At 35.6% G+C, this 24,341-nt stretch overlaps 4 protein-coding genes and 1 pseudogene across 6 annotated transcripts; 2 read left to right on the top strand and 3 right to left on the bottom strand.

Annotated features, from left to right (window-relative positions):
- The first annotated feature begins 510 nt into the window (after positions 1-510).
- On the top strand, positions 511-23,535 carry LOC120196791 (protein NSP-INTERACTING KINASE 1-like). Of its 2 annotated transcripts, XM_039198506.1 has the most exons (13): positions 668-901; positions 988-1,120; positions 1,210-1,281; positions 1,368-1,511; positions 1,646-1,717; positions 1,813-1,872; positions 2,088-2,185; positions 2,280-2,429; positions 2,518-2,859; positions 2,953-3,332; positions 3,931-4,276; positions 11,348-11,353; positions 23,524-23,535. In XM_039198506.1, the coding sequence occupies exons 1-11, from the start codon at positions 799-801 to the stop codon at positions 4,252-4,254; spliced, it is 1,878 nt and encodes a 625-aa protein (XP_039054437.1). In that variant the 5' UTR covers positions 668-798; the 3' UTR covers positions 4,255-4,276; positions 11,348-11,353; positions 23,524-23,535. The 2 variants fall into 2 exon arrangements, with proteins under 2 accessions (XP_039054438.1, XP_039054437.1); XM_039198507.1 differs by lacking the exons at positions 11,348-11,353; positions 23,524-23,535 and having other exon boundaries at positions 511-901; positions 3,931-4,557.
- LOC120196792 lies at positions 7,599-10,220 on the bottom strand (annotated as a pseudogene).
- Positions 11,545-13,701, bottom strand: LOC120196793 (ELL-associated factor 2-like). Its single transcript, XM_039198509.1, has 4 exons — positions 13,477-13,701; positions 12,785-13,137; positions 12,631-12,673; positions 11,545-12,013 (listed from the first exon to the last, which is right to left on the bottom strand). The coding sequence occupies exons 1-4, from the start codon at positions 13,601-13,603 to the stop codon at positions 11,562-11,564; spliced, it is 975 nt and encodes a 324-aa protein (XP_039054440.1). The 5' UTR covers positions 13,604-13,701; the 3' UTR covers positions 11,545-11,561.
- LOC120196795 (thymidylate kinase-like) lies at positions 13,769-18,037 on the top strand. Of its 2 annotated transcripts, XM_039198511.1 has the most exons (7): positions 13,772-13,803; positions 14,194-14,251; positions 14,447-14,803; positions 15,813-15,924; positions 16,018-16,077; positions 17,317-17,421; positions 17,782-18,037. In XM_039198511.1, the coding sequence occupies exons 2-7, from the start codon at positions 14,214-14,216 to the stop codon at positions 17,896-17,898; spliced, it is 789 nt and encodes a 262-aa protein (XP_039054442.1). In that variant the 5' UTR covers positions 13,772-13,803; positions 14,194-14,213; the 3' UTR covers positions 17,899-18,037. The 2 variants fall into 2 exon arrangements, with proteins under 2 accessions (XP_039054443.1, XP_039054442.1); XM_039198512.1 differs by lacking the exon at positions 14,194-14,251 and having other exon boundaries at positions 13,769-13,803.
- LOC120196794 (EEF1A lysine methyltransferase 2-like) lies at positions 18,346-23,467 on the bottom strand. Its single transcript, XM_039198510.1, has 7 exons — positions 23,128-23,467; positions 22,170-22,295; positions 21,729-21,929; positions 20,023-20,119; positions 19,267-19,370; positions 18,967-19,018; positions 18,346-18,686 (listed from the first exon to the last, which is right to left on the bottom strand). The coding sequence occupies exons 1-7, from the start codon at positions 23,364-23,366 to the stop codon at positions 18,459-18,461; spliced, it is 1,047 nt and encodes a 348-aa protein (XP_039054441.1). The 5' UTR covers positions 23,367-23,467; the 3' UTR covers positions 18,346-18,458.
- Positions 23,536-24,341: the final 806 nt, after the last annotated feature.

Genomic DNA, 24,341 nt, shown 5'->3' with positions numbered 1-24,341 from the left:
AAAAAGGATGAAGATTGCACGCGCCATGAGTGCGTTTGAAAGAGAGAGGGATGGCATTGGCAGCTTTTGCTTTTAAAAGTTTCCTTCTTTTTTAACAGTGTCATCAAAGAATGACTGTCTGCTGAATGGTTAATTTATAAAAAGAGAAAGGTGTTGGAATCTTCAACAAAGCAAATTATTTTATAAAAAAAAACAACACTCGCAGCTCAAAAGTAAATAATAAAATATATAAACACGCCCCTCTTTGAGATAATTCAAGGTTTTATCTGTAATGGAATAATTCAGGTATTATTTTTACTATTTCTTATGTGTACTCTTTTTCTCTGCCCATTAAATGCTGTTGGAGGTGGAGAATTATGATGAAATTCATTTAAAAAATCCTGGGAATTACCTAATGTGTTCTTGTCTTTGGAATATAAACCATGGGATTTGGTTTAGTCTTGTTGTTTTTAGATTGTGAGTATTCAAAATTCCTTTTTTTTTTCTTACACCTCTCTTGTCTGTCCCGGTAACAGGCAAATGCATGCCACTCTACTTTCTACTACAACCAATAAATCTATGTCTTTAACCTTTTTCTCTTTTTCTTTTTCTTTCTCTTTAACCTTTTATTTTAGGCCTTGGGGTCTGACACAAGGTTTGAGTGAATGGCATGGAAAGCAGCAAATAATGAGGCTTTTGCTCTGATCTAAGTCTCTCTATTCAAACTTGGGTTTTCTGATAACACTATCAGTTGAGACTTGGAAACACACAACCTTGAAAAACTGTCTTGTTTTCTTGCTTCTCCTGGTGAGGTTGATAATGGCAATGTGGAGAAAAGAAGTGGATTTTTATCTCATGGTTTTTTTATGGTTTTGGGCTCCTATTAATGGATTGCTTTCTCCTAAAGGTGTAAACTATGAAGGTAAAAAACAAGGGGGAGTTTGCTCTTCTTTGGGTTTTTTTATCATTAACTGAGATATTCTGATCATCAGTGTTTTTCTTTTTCAGTGCAAGCTTTAATGGCAATAAAGGAGGCTCTGCATGATCCTCATGGTGTTCTTGATAATTGGGATGCCGATGCCGTTGATCCATGTAGTTGGGCAATGGTTACTTGTTCACCTGAAAGCCTGGTCATTGGCCTGTAAGATTTTTTCTTCTTCTTACAGCCTTAAAATTTATGACAACAGTTAAGGAATTGTTGTTGAATGAATGAAACTGATTTTGTTTCAGGGGCAGTCCAAGCCAGAATCTATCTGGTTCGTTATCTCCAAGCATTGGGAACTTGACAAATCTTCGGATTGTGTGAGTAAAAAAATCAAATGCATTGAATGCATGAATTTTGTACCTGGATTCTAATATTAATGACGATATGAACCCACTTTTTGCAGGCTATTGCAGAATAATAACATAACTGGACCCATTCCTTCGGAGCTGGGGAAGCTTTCAAAGATTGAAACACTTGATCTTTCTGATAATTCCTTTACTGGAGAAGTTCCTACATCTTTAGGCTACCTAAGGACCCTCCAATACATGTAAGTTATGTTTGGTGTTTGATGTTGAAAAGCAAAATTGAAAATTGAACATACTCATGTTCGACGATCATGCCGGTGCCGGAGCTACTTTCAGATTAAATTTAACATATGAGGGTTGCAAATTTTGATTGTAGGAGGCTAAACAACAACAGTCTCTCCGGTGCAGTCCCGTTGTCTTTGGCTAACCTGACTCAGCTTGCCTTCCTGTAAGCCTCTTTAATTCCTCTAGTTTTCCTCTTAGATCAATTATGTGTATGTTATTGAAATATGATTCCATGTGTTTAAATATTTTGTATTTCAGTGACTTGTCATACAACAATCTGAGTGGACCAGTGCCCAGATTTGCTGCTAAAACATTCAGGTATATTCTTCCATCTAATCTTCTCTTAAGTCTTATGTTAATTGCACTAGAGTGTGAATGTCGGATACAAATATATTCACAACATGGGTATGGTCAGATTTTCTAAGTTCTTCCATGTGTTTGGAGATCCTTAGAGGTCATGATCTCATATCCATATGTCCGTAATTCCCGAAAATTAGGTTGACAAACTTTTTTCCTTTATCATTTTATTGCAGCATAGTGGGGAATCCTTTAATCTGTCCTACTGGAGTTGAACCAGAATGCAATGGGATGACATTGATGCCAATGTCCATGAACTTGAACAGCACACAAGGTTTTGGATTTTTAACTTACGAAGCTGAAATTTTGATTTTTTTGCTTACGTACTCTAATGATTTAACTGCCTTGGACTCTCTTTCGTTGTCAAGATGCTCGGCCTTCGGGCAGATCCCAAAGTCATAAGATAGCCATTGCCTTTGGTTCAAGCATCGGATGCGTGTCTCTGATGTTTCTTATACTTGGAATACTACTATGGTGGAGACGAAGGCGGAATGAACAGATTTTCTTTGACGTTAAAGGTTTGAAATTGTGAAGCTTACTACAAAAAGGTCTTCATCAATGGCTAACTAAAATTTGTGAGTGGTGTCTTTTCGTTTTGTATTTCAGATCGGCATCACGAAGAAGTTTCCCTGGGAAACTTGAGGCGGTTCCAATTCAGGGAACTTCAGATTGCAACACATAACTTCAGCAGCAAGAATATTCTAGGAAAAGGTGGTTTCGGGAATGTGTACAAGGGAGTTCTGCAAGATGGAACAATAGTAGCCGTTAAGAGGCTTAAAGACGGTAATGCAGCAGGTGGAGAGATTCAATTCCAGACTGAAGTTGAGATGATCAGCCTTGCAGTGCACCGGAACCTTCTTCGGCTTTACGGATTTTGCATAACATCCACAGAGAAACTTCTTGTTTATCCATACATGTCGAACGGTAGCGTTGCATCTCGTCTCAAAGGTAACATAAGAAGAGTTCCCAGATTTTGTATAAGCCATAACTTGGCAATGATGTATTTCAGTAGATGAACTGAACCTGTGCTGTTTGTGACAGGCAAACCGGCATTGGATTGGGGCACCAGGAAGCGAATTGCTCTCGGAGCTGCCAGGGGATTGCTATACCTTCACGAGCAATGCGATCCAAAGATAATCCATCGGGATGTCAAAGCAGCAAATATATTGCTCGATGATTATTGTGAGGCAGTGGTTGGAGATTTCGGGTTAGCCAAGCTTTTGGATCACCAGGATTCACATGTTACAACAGCTGTGAGAGGCACCGTGGGACATATTGCTCCAGAGTACCTCTCCACTGGCCAGTCTTCAGACAAAACAGATGTGTTCGGATTTGGAATTCTCTTGCTTGAGTTAATCACAGGTCAAAGAGCACTAGAATTTGGCAAGGCTGCTAACCAGAAAGGAGCAATGCTTGATTGGGTGAGTATAATTTCTGTTTAGACTACTCGGGCTTGAGGGTGTCAAATATGAATTTGTTTCCGACATGGCTAGTTCGTATTTTTCTATGTTTTACCATGCATTTGCATCACTAGTCATCTCTTTCTTCCCAAAAGACGTGGGATGTGCAATGCACCGTTATGCATCCAAAGACCTTTCTTTCTTATTCGATGACGATTAGCGCATATTCTCCCTCACCCTATCACATAGTGCCTAATCATGGACTCCTCCATTTTCATCTACCCTTCCCCCAAGGTTGGTCGATTTGGAGTCACGATTAGTCCATGTTGTCTATGCCGTACGTGGAAATTCTCAGCACAAATCAACCAAGCCAAGGGTCGTCTATGGTTAATCGAAATTCCACCACTCTTTTGCCAAAATACATGTCTTATTCATCCAAAGACTTTTCTTATCAATAGATGTTTAATGCACCATGCCTAATTTTCTTGCCTCAAATTCTTGAATTCTATATTATTCAGATTCTTCATTTTTTATATATAATCGTGTCCGATACTTGTGTAATGTAGCTTGAATTGCCATGAATTGAACACTAGAATTTGACATGAATTACCAATTGCAGGTAAGGAAAATTCATCAGGAAAAGAAGCTTGAAGTGCTTGTTGACAAGGATCTCAAGAACAACTACGACCGAATCGAGCTCGAAGAGATGGTTCAAGTAGCATTATTATGCACACAATACCTTCCAGGCCATAGGCCGAAAATGTCCGAAGTGGTTCGAATGCTCGAAGGTGATGGTTTAGCTGAAAGATGGGAAGCTTCACAAAGAAGTGAATCAACAAAATGCAAGCCTCCCCAGGAATTCTCGTCATCGGACCGATATTCCGATCTCACCGACGACTCTTCGTTACTTGTTCAAGCCATGGAACTCTCTGGACCAAGGTGAACTACCAAGTCCTTACAAAACTCGGGTATAAATCATTTTTCTAAGATTTGAATGAGAGTTATAGAATAATAGCTAAAACTCGTATAGTTTGCATAATTAGTAGCATAGCATAGATTAAAAGAGGCTTTGATTTTTTGTTTCTGCTGCAATTGTACAGATTTATGACTAAGAAGACATTATTGAATATCTAAGGGACTGTATTGTGAATTTTTGTGTAAGACCAAACATTCTTCAATGGGGTCTTGGGTGTAATTTTAAATATTAGATGGTTATTATGTTGTAGATGATCTTGCGCTTATGTAACTTTAATTATAGTGTTATGATCCTCTTTTAATCTAATTAGTGAATAAATAGGTAATATATGTTTATATATAATTCTCAACCATTTGAAATTGAACGCTCATACCTCTAACATTCATGGTGCTTAAACTCGAGATCTCAAGGAACAACAACAATTTTTTTACCATTGAGATCACTTGATTCACGTTAATAACGATAAATTTGATAACCACATCTTTTGATAACTTATATATCCAATAACATGAATAATTAAGAAATAAACAAAGTAATAGTTAGATTTTACGAAACTTAAATCCCCATTACATCTCTAAAATACAATGCATAATTACCTATATAGGCATAAGCTACTTGGAAAACAAGGAAACACTCCTTCCTTTACCTCCAAGTAATCGACTTATTCAAAGTCTTATTTCCTTGAGAAAATATAATCCTAAAAAAATAAGATAAACATAATTATAATTGTAATGTTAATGAAATCAAATATGATGCAAGAATGGCCCAAAACTTTTCAACATAAAATTCTCGTATGGATTCCTTTTTTCACGCAACCCTTTTTAAATTCACACTATCTTACGAGAGTCGATTCGTTTATTAGGATAAGACACTATATTCTTTAAGTAAGATCAATATTTAAATTATGATGTTTGTGGATTGATTAAAATGGATTAGGAGGTCGCCCTCATAATATACCTCTACAAAATTCTATATGATTTAATCGGTCAATAGATCATATATCTGTGATTAATTAAATAAAATTACACTATCTTATATTATTAATATAACTAACATAAAGTTCTTGCAATTGAGGACAAATTTGCTTGAATAGGGTTTTGAAAAAAATGAATTTTTGTATAGGGGTGGTGCAGATTTTAATTTCTCAAATAGATAATTTTTACAGTGCTTTGGAAAGATGCTAGGATCACCCGATGTCTTCAACTGAATATGTATGAAAAACTCGACATCTTTCTCAAACAAGCAAACATAAAGACGCCGAAACACCGAATGATCTAATGTCTTCCTAAAGTACTATAATATTTTACCCTATTTAGGAGAATAAAATCTATATCACCCTAAATGAAAAAAAAAATTCTTTTTTCTCAATGTCCTATCCAAGCAAATTTGCCTGCAATTGAGAGATTAGTATGTTGTTTAAGGGTTTTTGTGTTGATGAAAGTGAGTAGAGCACACAACAGTTAACTTACGCTATATGATTGGAAGACAGCGTCACGTGATATAAGTTGACCAATCAGCATCCTGTTTTAACAAGCTGTAGCCGTCAGTTGTGTGGTTCGTGTTTGGCCTACGTCACTTCCGTGTCGTATCATTTTAGGTAGGAGAATATTTTAAGAGTAAACTTCACTTGTGATCCCTTCTGATTTTAGTCTATCTTATTTTGATAATTGATTTCTAAAAATTAATTTTTTGGTCATCTACTCTATCGGTTCATTATATTTTGGTCCTTCGATCGTTAATTTCAGTTAGTTTGATGATGTCACACATTAGTAAAACTATTTCAATTTTAACTTGAATTCTAAACTTTAAATAAAATACTAATTTAATCTTTGTACTTTAGATAAAATACCAAATTAACTCTTGAATCAGATAGAAATTCTTGACGGCGTCCATAGCTCATCAACGTCATCGGCCACCATCAACCATTATCACTGATGATCCAAAATATTCAGTTTACTCCTTTTTGACCTCTAAACACGAAATCTAGTGTCTTTTACGCCAAGAAATACCATAGATTCTGCAAATTTAATCTAGAACCATTCAAATTCTTTAAAAATAAGTCATGATAATAAATTTATCATTAGATTCCTTTAAAAATAAGTCATGATAATAAATTTATCATTTGATTCCTTTAAAAATAAGGACAAAGAAATTCTAAATCTATATCTAATACATTAATATTATAATGATAAAAATTTTATTTATATAAATTTTGATAAATTATATATTACATGCAAATTTTTGTCTTCACTTTTTTTAGTATTTTATAATGATAACATTTAGTTTTTATGTCATTTTGGTCAATTCGTTCTTAAAATATTAACAATAATGTTGTCAAGTTATCATAAGATAATATCACGTTGAAAAAACTAAAAAAATGTCACGTTTTGTAGTTGAATTAATTTTTAATGGTTTGTAATCAAAACATAACATTATGTATGATTTAAAAAAATAGTTGAATAACAAAAACGGAACAAAAGTATTAATTTGGATACTAAACGTGTAGTTAACCCTTTATCATTTTACCAATCTAATTCAACAATTTTAAAGATAGACTTTGAATTATTTTAATTACTATATTAATTAGTTATTATTATTAACAGTGTATAAATAAATAAAAATGACTTAAAATATTTTTATTGGCTTATAAATGATATTAAACACTTGCAAAAGACATGGCTAGGACTCCCAAAATGGAGATTTAATGCACACCTACTCTTATTTATTGTTAAATCAAAATATAAATGAAAATTAAGCATCTTTGGCAATTTATTAAAGAAAAGAAAATATGCCGAGTTGTACCATTGAATTCTTAGTAAACATTTTAAACAAACTTTTGGAAACAATCAATATCCAAACAAATTCGGCAACTGTATAAAATAATGCCCATCTACTCCGTATTTATACTCATTCATTATACCACAATTTTGAGGAAAAATACTATTTTATGTATTAACTATCATAAAGGAATATGGTTAGCATGATCTTTAAAGCCGGCCTTTTCTCCCTTGATCTCGATTTATAATGTTTGAATTCGAATCTAAAAATAATAATAAGTCATGCCATGCTTAAATTTTATACCCTTTGAAAAATTCAAATTTTCATATAATTTAAATATTTTCTTTGTATTTTTTTTATTAATAGTCTAATTTCGTACTCTTAAATTTTTAATATAACTTCTAAGTTCATACATCTGACGTAAAATCATACGTCGAGGCTGAAAATCATAATCATTCGTCAACTCAAAAGGTATAGACAGTTATTCACACTTCACACAATCATGTAAAAATCATAAGCAAATATTGAAGGAAAAATGCAACTGTTCTCAAAGACAATGAACCCAAGAATACACAAACTATAACAACTCTTTCTATGACTAATGGAAACGGGCCAAATAAATAAAAGATTGTTGTTGTTTTTTCTTCTTTTTTCATCCCTTTTCTGATGAATTATGGTGGATCACCTGTCTGAGCTGAGGAAGCCTGTTGGGAAGATCAATCATATGCATCGCGGATTTAACGAGTCTCTTTGTCTAAGTTAGAGCGACATAGCTCCTCGATTTGGTTTGTCACCTCGGCCATTGAAGGACGATTGTCGGGGTATTGGACAGTGCAATTAATGGCAAGCTGTAAGAGCTGGACCATATCCTCCTCAACATTCTGGTATCTTAGAAGTTCGAGATCGAACACCTTGGCAGTCCAGTCCTCTAGAACTATGGACTGGACCCATCTTGGATGGTCTATGCCTTCCTCATTCAATAAGGCATGTGTGGGTGCCTTTCCGGTAAGCAATTCCAAAAGCAATATACCGAAGCTGTAGACATCAGCCTTTTGTGAGACTTTATGAGCATCTGTCACTTCTGGAGCACGATAGCCGTCAACACGGTTGGGAGTCGATGTAGGGCCAGCAAGTTGAGCAAGACCAAAATCAGATACTCGTCGTAAGATGTTGTAAGTAGGATATTTGACGATTTGACGTTTCCATGGGAGATTTCGGGGGCCTTGGAATGGAGGTATGCAATGCCTCTGGCGGCTCCAAGGGCAATGCCAGATCTCGTACCCCAATTCAACGGAGTCCTACCAGCTCCTCTGTTACCTGAATAATATGCCAAACTTATGACTATCCAATCCCAAACAGCTCAATGACTAATTCAGAAAACGCAGTGAGACATAAAGGAAAACAACGAATCCCATAGAAGTCTATTGTACCACTTATGCTATGATCATTTCTAATGATAGCGAAAATTCATCTATAAGATGTTAATGGAAATTCCAAAGGGGAATGTTGGATCCGACACTAATTGATATTCAGAAATGAGCAGGATTGCTAAAGACATTCATGCTAAGATTCGATTTCCAGCAATCGAAACGAAGAACAGCAATGATAACACCATCATAGAAGCAAGAAACATAATGCAAAAGAAATACTCACCGTGTAAAGGTGAAGACAAGCTTCCCATAGGCATGTAATCGTAAACTAGGAGTTTCTCATCTGCACTGAAGTAGTAGGCCCTTAATGGGACCAAATTCTGGTGTTCCATGGCGCCAACTACATCCATCTTCTCCTTGAATTCCTTCTCCGATACCGTCACATCCTTTAACCTCTTCACCGCAACAACTACTCCCATCTCCAAGGTGGCCTTGTATGTCGTCCCGAATGTTCCCTTCCCCAATACCTCAGCAGATGCCCTCAACAAATCCTCCAGATCGAACACCCTCGACGCCTTCTCAAAAAACACCAGATTCTTAACCCCACTACTCTTAGACTCCTTCTTTACTACCCCAGATAACCCACTACTTCTACTACCACTCTCCCCTGCTGCATTATCTCCAGGAATTTCAGCCACTGGCTGCTGTGCAGGGGCAGCATCCCTTTCCCGAGTTTCATCCATTTTTTCACCACTCTTTCTTCTACATAAACATATCAATAGAATCAAAATCAATAAAACACCAAGCAAACAACTAATGACGATACCAGCAATTGCTCCATCAGACAATTTATTGCCACTACTTTCGGTACCATTACAAGAGACCAAAGGACTCCCACATAAAGAATTCCCCAGAAAAGCTCTTTGAGGCTTATCTGATAAAGCTCTTGGAATCGAACCATTAACTGATTAAAAGAAACATTGAATTGCACAAGTGAAGGCAAATCAATATCCGGAATTGACCCAGATAAGTGATTGTTCTCCAAATATAAAGTACACAATCTAGTCAAATTGCTAACACCGTCAGGAATCGGGCCACTGAAATTATTGTTGGCAAGATTAAGCCTTATCAGGTTCTTCAAAGTGAACAAGACAGCAGGAATCTCACCAGAGAATCGATTCCCTTGTAAGTAAAGGTTTCGAAGGGCAGTAAGCTTGGCAAAATCGTGAGGGATTGATCCAGAAATGGCGTTGAAACGAAGAGAGAGAGTTTGAAGCTGAGTTAAGTTGCCCATACCAACAGGAAGCTGACCTAAAAGTCCCATTCCAGGGAGTCTTAACTCGACAACTCTATTTGAAGAGCAAGTGACACCAGTCCAATTACATGGATTGCTCGAAATATTCCAATGAAGTAAGCGTCCACGAACATTTTCTCGAAGAGCCACCATGGCTGCCCTGTCGGAAGCGAGATTTGAGTCCACCACACTCACCAACAAAGTTGCCCATAACAACAGGGAGAAACTGATCATATAACGACTTGGTTTCATCTTTTTCTTGCTCTAGAACAAAAAGGGTCAATGAAAACAACGGAATTGCTTTGATTTGCAATGCTGCAAAGGGTTTTTCAGAGGTTAAAAGATTGTAAACGCAGATGGGATTTTCATGGCTGATTTCGAGTTTGTTACATATATGAATGTTGAAGCTTTTCAAAAGGAAAAAAAGCTCAAATTTCGTTTCCCGGTAATATGAACTTTAAGAAAGTTGATGAAATTCAGATTGAAGAAGAAGAGAAGAATTAAAGTTGATGAAGAGCATTCACAGATAAATGCTGTGGAAGAACAGAAATAAAAGGCGCTGCCTTCTCCCTCCCTTTTCTCTTTCTTTTATGTATTTTTCAACTTTTGTAAGGAAAAAAATCCAAGGCATTTATGGCACCGGTATAAATACTATACTTTATTCAGATTATACGTATTTAAATTTGTTAATATCTTTTAAAACATATATTGAAGATATATAGAAACGTATTTACAAATATAATTAAATAAATTTTAAATATATACTATTTATTAATAAACAATTAAATAAAGTTTAAATAGTAAAAAAATATATAATTTAACCCTTTTTTAACCTATCCGATGTACATTGGTTCAGCCCAAACGGTCAGCATTGAGTGAAAGGAGAAGTTGAAATTTTCCGAATAAAAAATCGGATAAATTATACTATTAACAAACAGACTATTTTTTTTACTTTGGTCATAAAATTATTATTTTTAACAAAATCGTCAATAATTTTCCTTTTTTATTATTTTGATCACTGATCATTAAAAAATTAATCACGATGTTGATGTAATTTTTTTAAAAAAATGTTTTTCATTTTCATGTCATTTCTCTCTCCTTATGCAACGCATATACTATTTTCCAATAATTTTATTTGGATCAATAAAGTGATAACATATGTTACCAATAAGGTTAGAGACAAATTTTATCATTATGCCTTTAAAATTCTATCAATTTGATTTATTTTTATTCAACCAAAAATATATCAACAACAGTTAAGGTTTGAATATCAACGCCATTATTTTTTTTGTTGCCCTCCTAGCTCTCGGGGCTTTATCCTAACTAATCCAGATCAACAACATGATTTGATCCGATTCAAATCAGTAGTTCATGATATTGAGTTTATTTCTTTTTCCCATTTCAGCATTTTTTTCACAACAAAAGAAAACTAAACCCCAAGCAAAATCAAGAAAGAGAATCCAACTCTTATGAATCATTTGGGTTAAACCCCAAGATGAGCTTCCCATTAGTTCATTGATGTCTACATAAAAGATTTGAAGTAATTGCAATGTTACATGGTATATAAATATAATGTTCACAACCCCAGTTCAGCAACCACTAACTTGATAACAGTGCCAAACCAGTTCTACCTATAACCCATTTCTTCATTTCCGTAAGTTAACCTTGTCCGACATCCATTCAGACACGAGTATCACGGTATGATTCACCAATTATATGAAGAAACTTAGAAAAAAATGAGCATCCCCGTATCGGAAATATATCGTCTCCGATGCTCACTTCCAATCTAACTCTGAGTAACATAGAGTTAAACAGCTACTTGGTCTAACCACTTAAATAGAGATGACTGAATCACCACCATCACTGCTTTCACTATCACTACTACTGCTCCCACTGCCGCTCCCACTCCCACTACCGCTACTCTCACTTCCACTGCTACTGCTTGAGCTCGAACTATGTTCTTCTTTATCTTCTGCATTTACTCGAGCTCGAAGAGCTTCAGCTGCACTCCGTCCCACATTTTGTTCTTCATCATCACCTACATCTACATCAGCAATCTCATCATCCATGTCATTGTGATGTGGTTCGTTGATATCAATACTGATACCAGTTGAAACATTTTCAGAAGCATTATCTTCTTTAGCAATCCCCAAACCATCATTATCATCGTCGTCAATGATGATATCCACCTGTTCTTCCGATTCATAACTTTTAGGATCCGGTGATGCAGTTGGTTTATTTGGATTTGACAACGGGAACTCAGAGGTCTTCTCCTTCCTGGATTCTGCAATATGAGCAGTCAAAGTAAGAGTTTTCCCTGTTTTATGACCATAAAAAAGCAAGTTCTTCGAATACAAAGTGGTTACTGCATCTGTAAAAGCTCAGCCACCCGAGTTTTGACGCTGAGTAAAGATAATTGCCCTTTATTTCAATTCTTAGTATCCTCTAGCCCTCTGAAAAAGGATTTCGACAATGGCGTACCTACCTATTCTTTCGAGAAAGGCACTCAAACATGAGAAACTTCCTAACCTAGCTGGGCTTATTTCTGACAGAAGAAACAATCACCAGGAATGTTTAATTGACAAGGTTAGACTGATAAATGCTACCTTTACTTAGAGGTCCCGAAAGTGCCTATCTGTTCGAGAAAGACTTTATAAACTCTGCTAGCCACATTAAACAATAAAAGAAAGAGCAAACTATTCTCTTACTCAAGCGTTCAAACATGATCTACTTCCTACCCTAGCCAAGTACCTTCTTTCAAAAAGAAGAAACAATCTCCTTCGATAAGGCGTTCATCAGGACGGTTTAAGTTTGATCCGTAATTAAGATAGACCAGTAAAATCAAGATGATGAAACCCTAACTTAATTATATTAGATTCTCTTAAGCAAAAAAAACCTCACCTCCACTCTCGAAGTCAGATGTATCAATGTGTTCCACCCGATGCTGTAAATCACATCGAAAACACAACAAATAGAAAAGTTAATATATTTTAGATCTTGCTAAAACATTAATGGCCCAAAAGATGCATAAAATTGCAGGGTCAAGTAAACTCACAGGCAATGGCGGAACCGGGACTTTGTTGGAAGATTCAGGTTTTACTCCTTTGCCAAGTGGAGGTGAATAAGATTCTGCAGCAGGGCCAGCTGAAGCAGCCAAGGGTGCTGACTCGCCAGGCTGCCGATTATGCCTCAACCGCTTCACAGCTCGATGTAAACGCTCCAACCGTAACGTCTCACCATCGAAGAACAACACTGCATCGTTGTCCTTGTAATCTTCACTGGCACCCTCAAATGTCACCTTGGGTTTCCCAGGCTGATTGTTTTCAAATTCTACCTTAACTCGATTATCCTTAGACTTGTGGAGTAATCCTGGTTGGTTCTTATCAATTGATGCTGGTTTAAATTCATCTGAAACAGAACCAAACAAAACATGTATGCTTCGGATTCTCCGACACATCCAAACGCATAGAAAACTTGAAAAATTGACCTTTATCTTGATACAAAACCATATCTGACAGACACCGAGTAGAATATCCTAAATGTATAATTCCTAGCTAATGGACAAAGTTCGAATCTCTTAAATACCAAATCTGAAATCTCAAGGTTGGAGATTCAAGGCTGGATATGAAAATCACCGATATTCTAATTCAAATGGATTAGACTAAGAGGGGTACTTAAAACGAGAAAGGATTTTCATAGAAATTAAACAGAACCTAGAAAAAATTAAGAGCAAAAACGAGAACTTACATCGCAAAGTGTAAAATTTGGAGGAAGGCTGGTGTTGGTCCTTGAAGGAAGACCCCAAGCTTATATTGTACCAACGATTATGCTTTGGAGCAGTGGCTGGTTCTTCTTTATTGCTGTTATCTGCCATTTTTGGAATTGGAACCCTAGAAGAATTTCTCGAGTAAGAAATGGAGACAACGGGAAGAGAGAGGATTTGGCCAATTGGGTCAAAGGGGTGCTTTGGTCCTTTTGATTTGCGCGGGCAAAAGGTTACATTTTTTTTATATATAGTCTCCATTGCTTTCCCTCGAACCCTCTTTTATCTCTAATGGCTGCATTTCATCTCAGGTACTTACACTTTTCCCTCATTTTCTGTTTTTATTTTTATTTTGTATAAATCTTTGTTCTTTAATATTATGTGTGATGTTTTTGTATGATTTGTTCTTGTATAGATCTTTTTCCCAGTTTCCTGGGTTTTTTTCTTAATAAAATTTGGCTCGAATTCGTGTTTAGAAAAATATCGAATTGCTTGAACTCGATTAGGTTCTTTTACCAAATAAAAATGAATTTGATCCCTATAATCAACTTCAAACTCGAGCTGAAAATTTTTATTAATTAAAAATAAACTCAGTTAGGCTCATAAGCTGTTCAAGCCCAAGCATTATTGTTATTTCTTTTAAAATGAAACTTCAAACTATTAGATTACATTGCTTAATTCTTGGATTTTTTTTATTGCAGTTTGTAGGATTATTAAGGGCATGATACATTCGTGCAATTTTACAGTTTCTAAGTCTTTGTAAGTGTTGATTTTTCTACATTTTCTTTTCTATTTCTTGTACTCCATGTTTGTCTGCACAGCTTGATAGTTTACTTCATGAAAATGCACACTTCACTTTTCCTCGAATTAAGCACTAAATAAAGACGACTCTTAAACTTTAATAAAACCTTGCATGCAGTTGATACTTCAATCTTATTACTAGTTGAATTTCAGGAATTTTGGAGCTTTGGCAGCGAGGAGACCATTGAATTTGAGATCAAATCTTCCGTCCAAGTGTTCGGTTAAGTTTATTAGAATGGAAAATGATAATAATTGTAGCCCGATGGATGCAAGCAGTGAATCTAGAGGTGCCTTGGTAGTTTTTGAAGGATTGGATCGTAGTGGGAAAACTTCACAATGTGGTAGGCTGCTTTCATATTTGGAGGGATTGGGGCATCCAGTCGAGTTATGGCGATTCCCCGACAGAACAACAAGTGTTGGGCAGATGATATCGGCTTATCTGAGTAATAAATCGCAGCTGGATGACCACACAATCCATCTACTTTTCAGTGCAAATCGGTGGGAGAAGAGGTTTGTTTTCACATTTATACATTGGATTATATTCTGCTTTAGAAAAATGTTTGCCTGTAGGAAATGCATGTACCATACGCTCTATGATTGTTTTGTAGTTCTTGACAGATATCTCATACTTACTATGTTACTCCGACACTTGATGTTTCTTGAAGTACCATGTCTGACGCATTTTTCGAACATGAATATTGAAATATCACTCTTCAAGGAAGTTACCTGTGTCAGATTCTTATCCATATCCGACACTTTTTTCCTTTAAGTTGCACTGACCCATCTCCACATGCTCATATCTTGGTCTTCTTCTAGGATTTGTAATACTGCATTTTTTCCAACAAGTTTTGCAATCTTTGAAGGTTTAGCCTCTGGTTTAATCATTTTTGTTGGAACTTGTATTCTTTGCTATTATTGTGAAAGGATGATACTTTTACCAACACTTCTCAGACTTTGCTTCATATGTTTATCTTCTCGGATTTGGCATTTGCATTCTTTTCACAGAAGATATGTGTTGGGCTTCGGTGTCAGAGTTGGATACAGTGATTTCGGAACAAATAGAATCGGTGCAAAATAGCTTAAAATCATACGCTTTTTAGGTTTATATGAGAAACTTCACCAAAACATGGGTTTTGGGCAATCCATTGACTATGTTCACGTGTTTTTGTTTGGTTGCACTGCAAGAATGACAAGTGGGCTGATCTTTGCATGAGTCGGCAAAGTAACACTTTCGGAGTAGTCTAAATAAATTGATCTTTGAAATTTATCAGATGAAATTTCTAGGCTTCTAAGCAAGTCGGACAAATTCTGATTACGTATTGTGGTGATAGATACAAGGAATATGATGCACAGCATTACTTCTTTTACGAGCATATTTATCTGTCCGTGTTTAACTTGTGCTATGCATATGGACCACTCAAATATTCCTCCCAATGAATCTGATATCTGCATATGCACACTTCTGATATTAGTTTGCAGCATAACATGAACTGGTTCGTAAATCTACTATCATTTGCAGATCAATGATGGAAGCAAAACTAAAAGCTGGAACCACCCTTATAGTAGACCGTTACTCTTATTCCGGGGTTGCTTTTTCATCTGCTAAAGGACTTGATTTCGAATGGTGTAAGGTAAAGGCACACTGACGAAAGAGCTAGCATCTACTCTGTATTAAGGTATTTCCTAGCACGGCCATCAATAAAAAATAAGGTCTTTTCTTACAGGCACCAGAGGCTGGACTAATAGCTCCTGATCTGGTATTGTACCTCGACATACCGCCCGAGGTTAGTCATGCACATAACCACTTTTTATGTTAAAACTATTGAATTGGATTGGTTATATATTAAGCAACTATTTCTGGTTCTCAACCCTTTTTTTTTTATGTTGGGTGATTATAATGTTGATTATTCACTCTTACACACTCCCTGAGCTCCTGAAGTTTGTTATGTGATGGGACTTATCCTACATTACTATTACTTCTCAATTTTCCTGAAATACCAGTGTTCAACATCCATGTACAACATATACTCGGACACAAGCATGGTGATTTGATCTTCTAAGGATCCTCCACATACATAAACATCTTGAAAAAATTGAACATACCTGTGTTAGGACATAAACCTATGTCCCCTATTTGCATTTGAGTTAGAGTAACATAGGACTAATCTTTCATTTGCCATTTGTTCATGCTTGGAATATTTCATCGTTTGATATATGTGAGTCTTCTCTTTGTGGTATACACTGCCACCTGCTCAAAAATAATCTGATTACAATTGATCTCCACCTTCAACAAGTATTTGCAGTACTCTATCTTCCCCCACCTAAACCTATATATATATATACACACACACACATATATGTATATAAAAGTGCCCTTTCCTATGGAATTAATGATCCAAATATAATGTCATTAGAAACTTCTGTCTTTAGTTCATTAACTAAGGGTCATTTAAAGATTGATTTCTCTGTAAAAGGTCAACCGTATAGCCAGGTTTTTTTTTTTGATAGGAATTGAAGACCTCGTTAAAAACCTCCTTCATGATTAAAGGAGCTTATAGAGAAGCTCCTTAATCAGCAGGAGGAGGAAAATAGTGCCTTAAGATTTCATTAACCATAGAAAATACACGATACAACCAGGGAGCCACCCCCAATATAAACAAAACACCAAAAACAACCTCAAACAATCCTACCAGAACCAGCCTAATCCAACAAAGCAACAACAACAGCCTAAAAAACAGACTGGTCAAACTCAAAGCCTAAACGTGGCCCGATAGACGCCCAAACAAAGATAAAGCCAGGTTTTAATGAAACAAGATACAGCTCAATAAAAGTTTGGAAACAGAGAATGCAGTTTACATTACATATTATAGTGAACATCTTATTTCTTGCTTAGGTTGGTGATCTTGAACTTTATGTTTCTTCACACTTTAGTAGGTTAACATTCATATACATACCATATCTTCATGCAAACGTATATACATGCATATATATAATACTAAATATAATAATTTCATATTTCTCAGAAAGCTGCGGAAAGAGGAGGCTATGGAGATGAGAGATACGAGCAGCTCGAGTTTCAGAAGAAAGTTGCCCAACACTATAAGCTTCTAGAAGATTCTGCTTGGAAGGTAATAGTTTGTTTCTTCTTATGCCATATAGTAATAGCAACAAGATGCATGGCCTCATCATGGTTGGTTTTGAGTTGACTTTGATTGGCTCTATTCTGGTTTGAATGATGGAAAATTTTAGTCATGGTCGCTCTGGAGTAAACTTCCGGGTTTGTTTCACAGTTCTGAAGCATGGTATTAAATATTACACCTGTATTTTATGATGGTGCACATGTAGTGAAAAAAAAGGCTAGAGTTTGTGTAATCAAACAACTTTCATCCATTTTTGTGATTGTTAGTGTATGATTAACCTATGTTGCTCGAATTTCGGTTATCCAAGTGGATGAATAATATCAGCCTTGTGTTTGGAGTTTCTTACAGATTATAGACGCTTCCCGATCGTTGGAAGATGTGGAAAAACAGGTGAAGGAGACAGTATCGGAATATGTCGTGAGTTGCCAGAAAGGGAAGCCACTTTCATCCCTCTGGTCTTACTAGTTTATGCATTTCTTCTCCCTATTAAAAGATGCAAAATATGTGTTTGACATAGAACTTCATACTGATATGGAAGTAAATGACACCTAAGTTTGAACATGATAGCATAGAGGCGATTGCATCAGTGTTTGGCTGTTGAAAATTGTCATGTGTATTACTCTGTGCTTATTATGAGTTAAAACGTAATTGTTATTTATTAATATATATTTTTAGTAGATATATTTTTTTTCTTACCTGTTGAGTTTAATTAAAATCATTAAAGTAATATATAATGGTTATTAAAATTCTATTCTTATATGACATGATTGTGTCCCAGATTTCCCCTTTCCACTTTTCCACTCAAGAATCTAAACAAGCATGGTACTCAATTGCCTACGATAATCTCACCAAAAGTTACAAAACTATCTTTCATGGAAAGAAACATAGAGAAGAATCCGATAAATTAAAGTTTCCAAATGTCAATATCTATCCAGCACCAATGTATTTACAAGATCCTTAACCGCTTTCAACCACAACAAATCAACGTGTAGTAAATTCATGACAAAACACTCCATCCTTCAATTCTAGTTCCTTTGAAACGCAACGGTGGCAACACGTGATCCCACACATCCACCAAACATGAATGTTGGATACGTCCGAACATGATTCAGATATCGAAACTGGGGATGGTCGTTCTGGGTTACTTGGTCCTTGACTGTATTTGGCTCTTGGGGTGTTGCAATGTTTCTTTGATTGAAATTTTCCACCTCTTGCACCAATTCATCTTTTGTATGGTTGCAAGATGTAATCACCTGCAAACAGCATTAAAATTAAAAAAGGATTGGGTGAAGGTTGCTCTCTATGTAGTTCTGACTTTTCATTTAAGTAATCATGTCCGACACATTTTAGACAAGGGCATGAGAAATGACCCTTTCTTTAAATGAAAACTCTCAGAGAGTCTAGCCTTCTCAGAGCTATACTCAGGTTGAGTTTAATATCTGATCTTATCCAAGTAGTCGATGCAATGGCCTCATTTCACAGAGATTTAAAAAATAAAAGATAAAACCATAAACAATCCTGTAAGGTGCTTACTAATTTTCCACCGGGGGCCAACAACTTTGAAACTGAATCCCAATACATCATCCTGAAGGAAAAAGTTCAAGGAAATTTAAAAAGTCATAACTGAGAAGCTAAAGTTACTTTTTTTTTGGGTGGGAGGGTACTAACTGACTGATGGCTATCATATTCATAGGTGCAAATTGCACGACTCCATTCATGAGATTCTATTGGCATGCACCTGAACTTCCTTATAATCAACTTATCGTAAATATTGCTGTACCAGGGAAACAGAAGGCAAAAAGGGAAATTTAGTAGCGATGGAATCGTCATTACCTTTTGATAGGTCCATCAGGATGCAAGCCAATGGCATCAAAAGTCCCCTTATCCATGACAAGTTGAAACTGTCTATCCAACTTTGTCTCAAGAATATCATCAACCTAAGGACAAAATGAAAATGGCAACTGTCAAGGTGCTTTGAGAACAGTCGAGAGCAATAGAGTTATCAATTATGTAGGAATTCAACTCCAACAGGAATGTTTTTATGCTTCATTTTCTGCATAAGAAACATACAACTCCAGCCTTATCTCTTAGGTGTTTGTGTTTGAAGTATTAATATCCAGTTTTCTTCTTAATACGGATCTATTGTCTTTTGGACTGCATTGCAGGCCTAACTTCCCCAAGGCATTATATTTTTGGTTTATAGCACCCCTTACCAGGTTAAAAAAGTTTTAAAGATAAACAAATATATAAAAGTAAATATGAATGTTGTTAAGTGGAATGTCCAGGAATTGTAAATGGGTACAATGGTTTCTCAATTCTCGCAACAGATGAAAGCAAACTCAATAGATTGTCTTAATTAAGACAAATGGATAAGGAAGTTCTAAAGATTAAACAAGAATCAAAGGAAAGAACAAAGACAATCAGATGTACAAAGCATATGAATTAACCAATGCACACATGCCATAGAGCAATTCATTTCAAATCGGAGATAAGCACTTTCATATAAAGAACATGATAATACTAATTTTTTTTTAATGGGAGGAAAAGTCTACTTAAAATTCTTTTAGATTCTTTGAAAGCCATCCATACCAGGAACTTAATGTTTAAAACTCCATCTCGATCCGCAAGGCTTCGAGCAAGGTCAACTGCCCCTTCACTATAATCAGTTCCAGTTAAATCTGTGAACCTGAATTAAAAAGTGCAGCACATTCACATGACCATAACCATCAAAGCAATAACAAAATGAAAATTTTGCTTCTTTACACAAAATTATCATAACATTTATCCAAGGCCTAAATATATTGTTTGACTATTTTTTTTTACTACGATTAAAAAGATTAAACCAACACTGAAGTGATAGACAATGGAATAACAGTAGTAGTATTTCTGTGCCTTTACAGTTCCTTTTTTTTGTGTGTGCTCTGTCATGTACGTTCTCTCTAATTAAAGAAGAAAAAGTCAATAACTGAATTCAAATATAAATAATAATAAATTGTAACAGTTCATAAAGTGTTTGATGCACATCCAGAATAAAGTGCCGTTCAATTAGGTCCTTCTGTTGGCCTATCCATTAGTTTTGGTGTTAAATGACAGGCTGCAGCTTTGATCTGAAGTGTTTAACATATTTATTAATCTATACATGTTTTGAAACAGAACTAGATAGATTAAAGTACGAATTTAACACCCAAACTAACAGCTAATAGAATGACTTGATTGGAACTATACTTTAGTTTCAGGATTCAATTTGAATGTTTTGAAGGTTTTGGATCAATTTAAAATTTTGCTGATACCTTGGGTACTTCTGTTGCAATTAAACCCAATGATATGCATGCAATTATAAATAGGGAAAATGTTCTCTGGCTATTAAAATGGTTCATTTTAAAGTAATAAAGCCAGGATGGCTACATTTCCATAGTCAGACACTAGTTACAATACCATGGCTTCTTTATACATCTATATTGATTCACATTTATATGCATCATTTGATGTCCATAACTGATGCATACATATGCAATTGAAAGTTTTTCCATCTTTAAGTAATATTGCATCCTTTTCTACAGAAAACATTCATTCATACCCATTATCACTGATAATATTCTGGTAACATATTTATTAATCTATACATGTTTTGAAACAGAACTAGATAGATTAAAGTAGGAATTTAACACCCAAACTAACAGCTAATAGAATGACTTGATTGGAACTATACTTTAGTTTCAGGATTCAATTTGAATGTTTTGAAGGTTTGGGATCAATTTAAAATTTTGCTGATACCTTGGGTACTTCTGTTGCAATTAAACCTAATGATATGCAAGCAATTATAAATAGGGAAAATGTTCTCTGGCTATTAAAATGGTTCATTTTTAAAGTAATAAAACCAGGATGGCTACATTTCCATATTCAGACACTAGTTACAATACCATGGCTTCTTTATATATCTATATTGATTCACATTTATATGCATCATTTGATGTCCAAAACTGATGCATACATATGCAATTGAAAGTTTTTCCATCTTTAAGTAATATTGCATCCTTTTCTACAGAAAACATTCATTCATACCCATTATCACTGATAATATTCTGGCCAACCTAAATTCAAGATTCTAAGAATAAGAGCTGCTCTCATCTGCTTATGTTGAATCCAGCAAAATGTGTCTTATAAAATACCAGGAGAGCAATAGAAAGAACAATATGCAAGCCAACTGATCGTTTCACTTAAAGACCATGAATTAATTTTACTTGAATTCATATTTGTAGCATAAAATACCATTACAGGCAAAATCTTAAGTTTACCCTCGCTTAGAAAGTTCCTGAAGGAGCAGACCATTGCCCGTGCCAATGTCAAGTACACTCCAGGAAGACAAATACTTATCATCCTGTTCAACAGACTGAGACTTGGCCTCTCCACCATGATTCAGGATGTGGCCTTGTGAAACATCAATACACAAGTTTTTGGTCCAAGAAATAACAGTATCCATGACATCAGTTCCAAACCTATGGAAAGAGAGGTAAAAAGGTGAAGAGCAAAACTAACTAAAAGACTCAAAATGAAATTAGCACAAATAAAGGTTCTTATAGTCATTTGCTATAAGAAGGTTATTAAATTCCATTTAATATATTTATACACAGATTATGCATTTATACGATAGCAAATAAATAACAAATATTTTGGCTATTAGTACAAAGAGCACGCCTATCCTGAAGGAAAATTAACATAATTAAGTTAATGCTAACCAAATTTCACCAACGTGGCCATGTTCACGAAAATTTGCAATCTCATCGAGATATGCTGCATCCCAATAACTCTGAAGACCAAACATTGATGTCATCGCGTCCGCTTCTGGTTCATCCTTGTCGGAACTGTATGTACAACACAAACCATACAGGACTGATACATATACACTATTCAACATCTTTAGCAATGAGGTAAAATAATAGTCCTAGAATTCCATCCATTAAAACCAAATCCTGAAAAGCTTCTGTTATAATGTTAACTTTCCCATTTTCCATAAAAAGTATAACGTGTTTTCAGATATAAAGGTAAATAATAATCTTGAATAATTAAAACAAAATTAAATAAAGATCAAACCCACGAACCATATCGCTTTTACATTTTCATGTACTAAACTATGTTTGAATCTATCATTAAACTCATTAGCACATTTTCCATCATATATGATTTTTCTTTATACCATTTCCTATTTCTTTATAGCTGAAAGGGGGGAGCAAAAGTACCAAGCTAGAAGAAAAGAACTTGTTTCATGATAGCATTCGTCTATAACAATAAATATTTTATATATTTGACGTTGAGCTCTTAACTTTTTGGCTGTAAAGAACTAAAGTTTCTATAGATTGGCAAGCTTAATAACTTTTATTTTCATTGCGATACCAGTGATCCACATATTTATTTTTGGAATAATATGAAACTCACACTAATACAAGCCATAAATTGGAAAGATAGGGTAAAATAAACTATGAAATTTTCCAATCCAAAAGTCAAACTAAGTTAAATGTTCATTTGACCCTCTCGCAAAAATTTAACTTGTCAGTAGATCAAATCTCAAGGTTAAAATTCATTCCCAAACAATACATAAACAAACAAAACATTAAACTAAGAAAGTAAGGTCCCAATTCAGTTTCTCCAACTCCAAAACCCTGATTTATCAAGTAACTTAAAAACTCAAAAGAAAACCTGTAGTCAGAAGCGGGACGGAAGTTAGCAGCGGAGGAGAGGGCTTCGGCGGCATCAGCGTGGCGCTGCTCGTCATCAAGTGTGCTTCCGTAATCGCTCTTGATAGACCATGAATCCGCAGCCACCGACCTGTCGTCGTCGGACGCCACTTCTCGACCGGTCTGAAACTGTTGCGCCGCCGCCGAAAGATGCTGGTTTGCTTCCAACGAATCTTCCGGCAACAACCTCATTCCTGCCATCGATCTCAAGCTAATTAAATATTCAAAAAAAAAGTTTAATTTGTGAGTGAAGGAAGAAAGATGGAGACTTGATTTGTTTAAGACTTCGATATTTGTTCAATGAAAATTGAAAAAGTGAAGACCTTAAGTAGATTTTGTTTCTTAAGGGCTCCTTTAGTAAATTCATTTTTATTATTTTTATAAACAATACAATTATATATGGGTAAAGTATACAAAAAAATAGTCCCCAAACTTTTATAGATCTTGCATTTTGATCACCAACTTTTGAAACCTGTAATACAATCATCTAATTTTTAGTTCATTTTCATATATCATTACCTCCCATTAGTTTTAGATGATGTGACACTTAACTCCTGTTAAGTCTCGTTTCTTCTTTTTCTTCTTAACCAACGGTGGACGAAAGAGGCACGATCGACTGGTTTTTGGTTGAAACGGTGTAAGGACTTCAACGGTGGTGGCAGTGTGACGAACGGACGACCCAGTCGGTAATAAATTGATGAAAATAGAAAAGGGATGTTAAAGTATTCCAACGAGATTCGGGGACTCTCTACGGCGAACGGAGGTAAGTCTCGACGAGTAGTTAGCAGGGTTTTGGTCGGAATGGGACAGGGTTCCTAATGGTACCGGCAGTGATGATCATTGACTATGATGACATATATTATGAATGGGTGTTCAAACGATCTTATCGCGATTTGGGACGAATGGTGTATGGTGAGTATGAATCGAGGATCAGGCTGTGGTTGGGAGGCGACGTCGGTGACTATGGTGATAGCGGTGTGAGCCACCGTTGACCGGAGATGGGTGAACGGAATTATTTTTATGTGTGTGAGAGGAGAAGAATAAGAAGATGAATAATAATAATGTTGAGTTAATCGATCGACGAATCGGCCAAGAGGGGGTGAATTGGCAATAAAAATTTCGGCGGAAGCTTTTGTAGAAAATGAAAAATATTTGCACAGCGATTTAGAGTTGTTC

The sequence above is a fragment of the Hibiscus syriacus genome, unplaced genomic scaffold, assembly GCF_006381635.1.
Source record: "Hibiscus syriacus cultivar Baekdansim isolate YM2019G1 unplaced genomic scaffold, ASM638163v2 tig00117034_pilon, whole genome shotgun sequence".
Taxonomy (NCBI): domain Eukaryota; kingdom Viridiplantae; phylum Streptophyta; class Magnoliopsida; order Malvales; family Malvaceae; genus Hibiscus; species Hibiscus syriacus.
The sequence above is the reverse complement of the archived record's forward strand: the minus strand, read 5'-3'. Positions and strand labels throughout refer to the sequence as shown.

Coding starts and splice junctions, on each gene's coding strand:
- LOC120196791 (XM_039198506.1), top strand. CDS start 799: ATGGCAATGTGGAGAAAAGAAGTGGATTTTTATCTCATGGTTTTTTTA. Junction 1,121..1,209: donor GAAAGCCTGGTCATTGGCCT/GTAAGATTTTTT, acceptor ATTTTGTTTCAG/GGGCAGTCCAAGCCAGAATC. Junction 3,333..3,930: donor AAGGAGCAATGCTTGATTGG/GTGAGTATAATT, acceptor TACCAATTGCAG/GTAAGGAAAATTCATCAGGA.
- LOC120196793 (XM_039198509.1), bottom strand. CDS start 13,603: ATGGCAGATAACAGCAATAAAGAAGAACCAGCCACTGCTCCAAAGCAT. Junction 12,674..12,784: donor TCCCGGTTCCGCCATTGCCT/GTGAGTTTACTT, acceptor TGTGATTTACAG/CATCGGGTGGAACACATTGA. Junction 12,014..12,630: donor ATCTGACTTCGAGAGTGGAG/GTGAGGTTTTTT, acceptor CTCATATTGCAG/AATCCAGGAAGGAGAAGACC.
- LOC120196795 (XM_039198511.1), top strand. CDS start 14,214: ATGATACATTCGTGCAATTTTACAGTTTCTAAGTCTTT. Junction 14,804..15,812: donor GCAAATCGGTGGGAGAAGAG/GTTTGTTTTCAC, acceptor TATCATTTGCAG/ATCAATGATGGAAGCAAAAC. Junction 16,078..17,316: donor ACCTCGACATACCGCCCGAG/GTTAGTCATGCA, acceptor CATATTTCTCAG/AAAGCTGCGGAAAGAGGAGG.
- LOC120196794 (XM_039198510.1), bottom strand. CDS start 23,366: ATGGCAGGAATGAGGTTGTTGCCGGAAGATTCGTTGGAAGCAAACCAG. Junction 21,930..22,169: donor GGCCACGTTGGTGAAATTTG/GTTAGCATTAAC, acceptor CTCTTTCCATAG/GTTTGGAACTGATGTCATGG. Junction 20,120..21,728: donor CAGGAACTTTCTAAGCGAGG/GTAAACTTAAGA, acceptor TTTTTAATTCAG/GTTCACAGATTTAACTGGAA.